Source organism: Phocoena phocoena, chromosome 6 (assembly GCF_963924675.1).
Source record: "Phocoena phocoena chromosome 6, mPhoPho1.1, whole genome shotgun sequence".
Taxonomy (NCBI): domain Eukaryota; kingdom Metazoa; phylum Chordata; class Mammalia; order Artiodactyla; family Phocoenidae; genus Phocoena; species Phocoena phocoena.
In genome coordinates this window covers 111,517,205-111,523,204 of record NC_089224.1, presented here as the reverse complement: position 1 = coordinate 111,523,204, position 6,000 = coordinate 111,517,205, and the positions used below count along the sequence as shown (strand labels likewise).

Below are 6,000 nucleotides of genomic sequence, written 5' to 3'. Positions count from 1 at the left end.
ATTTTGGGTTTCTCTTACCAGGTGAGGGCTTGAGAAGAGAGGGTGGGGGGCCTGCAGGAGGAGGGCAGTCCCTAAGTGGAGGGTCACTGGGGCTTAAGGGAAGCGAGTGTGGCTAACTCTAAAGAGGGAGCTCTTAGCAAAAACAATCAAACGAAGACCTGAATCTGAGGTCCTGGCCAAGGCAGAGCCTGCAGAACAATGGGGGACTGTCTTATGTTAGTTGGGGCAAGAAAGGTGAGTCCTTCAGGGAATTTTCTACTGTGTCAAGAAGGCTTTAGGGGTGGGTGTAGTTGCCCATCCGCAGGGTTCCCTGGCGCACGGCACACTCTTCCCGGTGGGCTTTGAAGGCTCTCTGGCGATGGGCCTCGGTGGGGAAGGTATCGAGATGGGGGCCCACCTGTGGACAGAGGGAGAGCAGGTCAGTGGGCATGAGTGCTCGGGGGCTCGGCCTGGGGGCTCCCCTTCCTTCCCTGGCCCGCCCCCTACTTCCATCTTAGAGTAATAATAAAAATCGCTGTCAGAGGGAAAGAAGTGAAGGGAAAGTTCTGTCCTGGTGCCGCGGGGTAAAGTGAGGGGTGACATGGGACGGGGGTGCGAGAGCAGGGCTGCCCGGTGCCCTTGTTTTTCCTTTTGTCCAGCTCGTCGCCGGGACGACGTGTACATGATAAATATCACCTGCCAAGGACTGGGGTCACCCGTGCAGTGGGACCTCACAGCCAGCATCATCCTTCACGTGCTGATTCTCCACCATTAAAACCCCAAACAAGCCACCCTCTCCAAGAGGGGCTTCCTGGCACGGTTGGCGCTCCGTCACCGCAGGCCACCTGAGGCCACCCCGCACTCCAGGGGCCAACACTCAGTCGCGCCAGAACCAGAGCCAGATTCAAGGAGTGGGGGGCCTCTGTCGTTAAAATTTTATGCAATCGGTATTTTGGCCTGCCCTTGCCTCTCAAGAAATGGTGGTGAGTGGAAACCTCTCCTGTCTCCTGGGTCTGTTACACCACCTCCAAAATGCCAGAGAATTCCCGTAAAATGGCATTTCTCTTTTAGGATAACTAAGGGAGGCACGGGGTAGAAAGGGTTCAGCCTTGCTTGTTTATTTATGCATCCGTTCATTCATTCATTCACTCACTCGTTCAGGCCACACATATTAACTGAGCACAGCTCTGTGTCAGGCACTGGGGTACCGCAATGAATGCGAGGGACTCACTCTTCCCGGGGGAGGGGGAGCAGACGTGGGCATTGGTTACACAGCTGTTTTATGAGAATCAGTGCAGTGATGGGGGCGTCAGTAGCACATGTAGGTGGGTGCCTACATGGGGCCTGGCATTCAGGAAGTGCCTGACATGGGGCCTGGCATTCAGGAAGTGTTGAAACAAAGTTGGAAGAGTGAACAAATGAGTGAATGAATGAATGAGATAGTGAAGGAAGGAGGAGGGCAGAATTCACCTGGCCTCAGGTGGTCAAGGAAGGCTTCTCAGGCCAGGTCACCTGGGCTCAGGTGGTCAAGGAAGGCTTCTCAGGCCAGGTGGGCCTGGAAGGATTGGGATGAGGGAGGTGGAAGGGAGGTACGGCAGGGGAAATGGTGTCAGCAGAAGGAGAAGAGGGGTCGTGTGTGAATCTGGAGGTGAAAACCGAAGGAGATGCTTAGTTGCTGGGGCTGGTCGACTCTCCTGAGAGCTAACTCAAGCAAGAGCTTACCCCCTGCGCTCATGAGATTGTCCTTTAGAAAGAGAAGGGAAAGGGGCCCTATTCTGTACCCATGAAATCCGCAGAGCCCCAAGCAGAACATGGGAGTCCACGGAGAGGGGCGTTCCAGCTTTCAGAATGCCAAGAAGCAGGCGCCCTTCTGCCACATTTGCTCCGGAGGCTGGTGGCTGGGACCCTCAGGCTGTTACAGTAACAGACCTGCCGTTTGTCAGGTGCAGTGCACTTATTTCACACAAGCCGCAGAGTATCCAGACGTTGTCTCCATTTTACAGATGGGGAAACAGGGGCCCCAAAAGGTTAAGTCACTTGCCCCAGGTCTCAGAGACCCAGAGCCGTGGGACTCCTGGCCCCAGATCTTTACCGATAATCTCCACTCTCTTAATAAATGCTCAGGAAATGAGGCAAGTGAGAGGCACTGCTGGGAACGGTGTGGCTCCCATCCTGCACGCACGCACGCACGCACGCACGCATGCACACACGCACACATGCACGCACGCTCTCTCCTCCTAAAATAGCGGCTCAGCCAGAGATGAGGGTCCTAATTACAAGTCAGGCCTCAAGCGCTTGTGGTCACGACCCTGTGGACCCCCGGAGTCAAAGGATGAAGAGCTGTGGAGCAAAGAATTCCTTCTGAGATGCTTCTAAATTAAGCCATCTGCAGTCTGTCTCCGCCTGGAGCTAAGAAATTGTAACGGCTTTGGCAGGAGACAGCTCTGCTGAATGGAGCTGAGTCGCTCTTAGGTCAGTGCAGGTAAATAAGAGGTGAGCGCCACTGGCCCACCAGCAGCCCTGGGAGCAGGACGGGCGGGGTGGCGAAGTGCAGACCGGGTGCCCGCACCGCACAGTATACCCTGGGGATACGCTGGTGAATAAGGCAGACCCACATGGGCCCTGCGAGATGGCCTGGGAGGTGGCCGCTGAACACATTAGACGTGTAATTGCTTAAGGGCAATTTAAGAGGACTGTGGACCGGGGAATTCTAACTCCATCTGGGGGGCAGGAAGTTCTTTCTAGAGAGGATGGGAGAGCTCTCCAGGGGAAGAGGAAGGCAAAAATGTCCTAGATGGGAGGGAACAGCCCAAACCCTGAGCAAATTTGGGCAAATGGGAGGGAATGAAAGCCAGTCAGTGTGACCGGGGGACAAAGATGAGGAAAGAGAGGAGGTGGGCGACTGGCACATCTTTAAAAAGATTTGCATTCAACACTCGTCCTAGGATCGTAATCCCCTCCCTGGATAACACCCTTTGCCTCTCTGCAACCAGACTGGAATAAAAGAAGATTCCCAGAAACCTGGGGTTGGAAGAGACCTCGGAGATCACTGAATCCAACTCTCCCATGATGCAGATGGAAAACCCAAGACCCAAAGGTGGGAAGCGATTCTCCCAGGGTCTCCGTGGCCCTGGACAGAGCTGACACTAGCATCGCCTTTTCCTGAGGTCCACGCCCTGCCCACTGTGGGCCCCACTCTGCCCCAGGGGATCTAGGTTCCTGGATCCCATTTCCCAATTCATCTGAAAGCATCTGTGCTTTTCTGATCTACTTAAAAGGAGCCAACTTTTCATCTGATTGATGCCCTTAATTGTGCCTTTGACATTTCATTAATTTTGCTCTTGACTTCCTGGTTTCCTTCTTTGAAGTTTCTCTGTTGTTCTTTTTCTAGCATCTAGAGCTGTCTGCTTAGCTATAATTACCTTTTAATCTTTCTTCTTTTTTTCCTAGTATTAACATTTATACAACATAGCATTGGCAACTGTGTTGCCCTCTACATTTTCTTTTATCTCATCTCACAAGTTTTGAGTTACCTTTATTTTTGTTCGGTTCTCTTTTCATCTAATCTCTATCAAATTTCTGTTTGGATTTCTTCTTTGGTCCTGAAGTTATTTATAAATATGGTTTTAAATTTCCAGGCAATTTTGTTAGTTACGTTTGTGACCGATTTCTAATTTAATTTCTTTGGTGCCAAAGTGATCTGCTTGAATCAGACCTTTTGGTATTTGTTGAGATTTTAGGCTTGTTTGAAAAGTCTGATCCACTTTTGACAGAAAATCGCTGCGTGGAATAAACTGCTACCACTATAGAGAAGGTGCCCATGTGATCTGGGTTAGGGGATAAGGTGTGACCCTTGCCCTTTCATCTATGTGCTCATTATTTCACTTATTGAATACTTATTGAGTACCCACTGTGTGCCAGACTCTACACTAGGTACCATGATTCAGGGAGAATTTAGAAAGCCTCTGCTGTCATAGAGCCAGGAAACTAGTCATAAAAATATGATCACACAACTAATTATTCGTTTATAGTTGTGCTAACTATTTATTTAATTTTTTGGCGGTGTGGGATCTTAGTTCCCCGACCAGGGATTGAACCCTCACCCCCTGCAGTGGAAGCACTGAGTCTCAACCACTAGACCGCCAGGGAAGTCCAGTTGTGCTAACTATTAAAAGAAGTACCAGATTCTGTAAGAGCTTATAATACAGAGAATTAAAAACTCAGACTTTGGGGCCAGAGGAGACTTCCCGAGGAAATAACATACAAGCAGAGACTTGAAGGATAAGGTGGGGATGAGGTGAGGGTGAAAGTGGTGCTGCAGTCCCATGGCGACAAAAAAAAAAACAGGCAGAAGGGATGAACAGGGCAGGTCACGGAGGGGAAATCTGAAGGCCAGCAAACACGGGGAAAGGGGCTCAACCTAAAGTATGTGATCAGGGAACAAAGCAAGAAATACCATTTCTCGCCCGTCAGATTGGTAATAATAGTCCTAAGTCCGACAGTAGAAATGGGAACTTTCATACACTGTTAGTGACGGTGCTTATTGGTACAACCATTTGGAGAGAGATTTGGCTTTAGCTAGAAAGGCTGGAGCCTATGAACCCACGAGTCCATGTTTGGGTACACACCCTGGAGAGACCTTCAAAAAGGTCCACCAAGTGATGTGTACAAGAATCCTCATTAAAACACGATACAAAATCCTGGAAACAACGGCATGGCCATCAGTGGGGACTGGATATACCGAAGGTGGTGCATCCATGCAGCGGGATATTGGCATCAGTTAAAATGAACGCTCTAGAGAGGGCCTGTCCGACGAAAACGAAGAATTCAGTCGCTCTGTCACGCAAACCGCATTCCAGGGGCTTCATAAGCCCGTGTGCCCACGTGGGCCACTGCACTGAGCAGGGCAGCTGCAGAACACGCCCATCGTCACAGAAAGTTCTGTTGAACAGGGCTGCTCCAGGCCCAGCTGAGCCAAAAACGCAATGTTGCATGGGAAGGTTTCATTTACAGATGGAACGTAAGTATGATGCCATTTACGTGAGAAACATAAAACCTACCAAACGATCCCCTGTGTTGTTCGAGCCTGTGCGTGAATCTAGTTGAATGGAAAGAAATGGGAGGAAAGAACGTGCCGGGAAGTCATGCCTGGCATTGCCTCTGGGAGGGAGGGGGTGACAACAGGGAAGCAGAGGGTGCTTCGGTTTTATCTGTAAGGGAGTATTGCCTTTTTGTCTTTTTAAGATGAAAACACAAGAGGTGATTTTCAAACTGCGTTTTGGAGAAGTGACACAGGGCCCGAGGTCTCTCCCCCCACACACCTGCAATTGAGAAACAGTTCCTCTGTTTTACGAGAGCTGTTTGTTGGAGATTTGTGTTTGATTCCATTTGAATCCGGAGTTTTGCTGCCAAAAGGAGTGTCACCACCAGTGGCGTGTGACTTTGGCTGTGCCCCCCAGCGGGAGGAACCCACCCACCAGTCAGGTTCACAAACTGAGCAGCTTTCCCACGATCCTCCTGACACATCCTCCTAAAAGGGGCAGCCGGGCCAGCTGCTGCCCAGACCTCTCTCATGAGCCTCACGGTGGTCCCCCAACTGGACCCCAAGCCCTCCAGTGCCAAGTCTGGGGGCCGAGAAGGCAAAAAGGTAGGATCTGAGGAAAACATAGCCAGATTAAAAAAAAAAAAAAAGATCTCCCAAAGAGCTAAAAAAAAAAAAAAAAAAAAATGACAGCTATAGAGATTTTAGTTTAGTTTTTTTTAAGTGACAACCGCTCAGGTGACTGGGAGAGATTTTGCTTTAAAAGATTGAGGGGCTGTCTCCTCTAATGAGAGGTACTTGAAAATTATGGATCAGTCCCAGGTCAGTAATTTCTGCCAAGCTCGGGCAGCTGGAGGTCAGAGGCCCCGTAGAACACAAATCCATGCAGGATGTCGGCGGGCACGGTGGGTCCTGGGCTCTGATGTAGCAGGTCTGTCGTGTAAGTAATTAACGAGGGTGGCAGTCTCTCCTGAGACATC

General features: G+C 50.4%; 1 protein-coding gene across 1 annotated transcript in view; it reads right to left on the bottom strand.

Moving 5' to 3' along the window:
* Positions 1-274: 274 nt before the first annotated feature.
* CFAP77 (cilia and flagella associated protein 77) overlaps positions 275-6,000 on the bottom strand; it is a 131,507-nt gene continuing 125,781 nt past the window's right edge. Inside the window, exon 6 of the mRNA XM_065879742.1 lies at positions 275-397. Within this exon, the coding sequence (XP_065735814.1) occupies positions 275-397 (123 nt within the window). The remainder of the gene's footprint in view (positions 398-6,000) is intronic.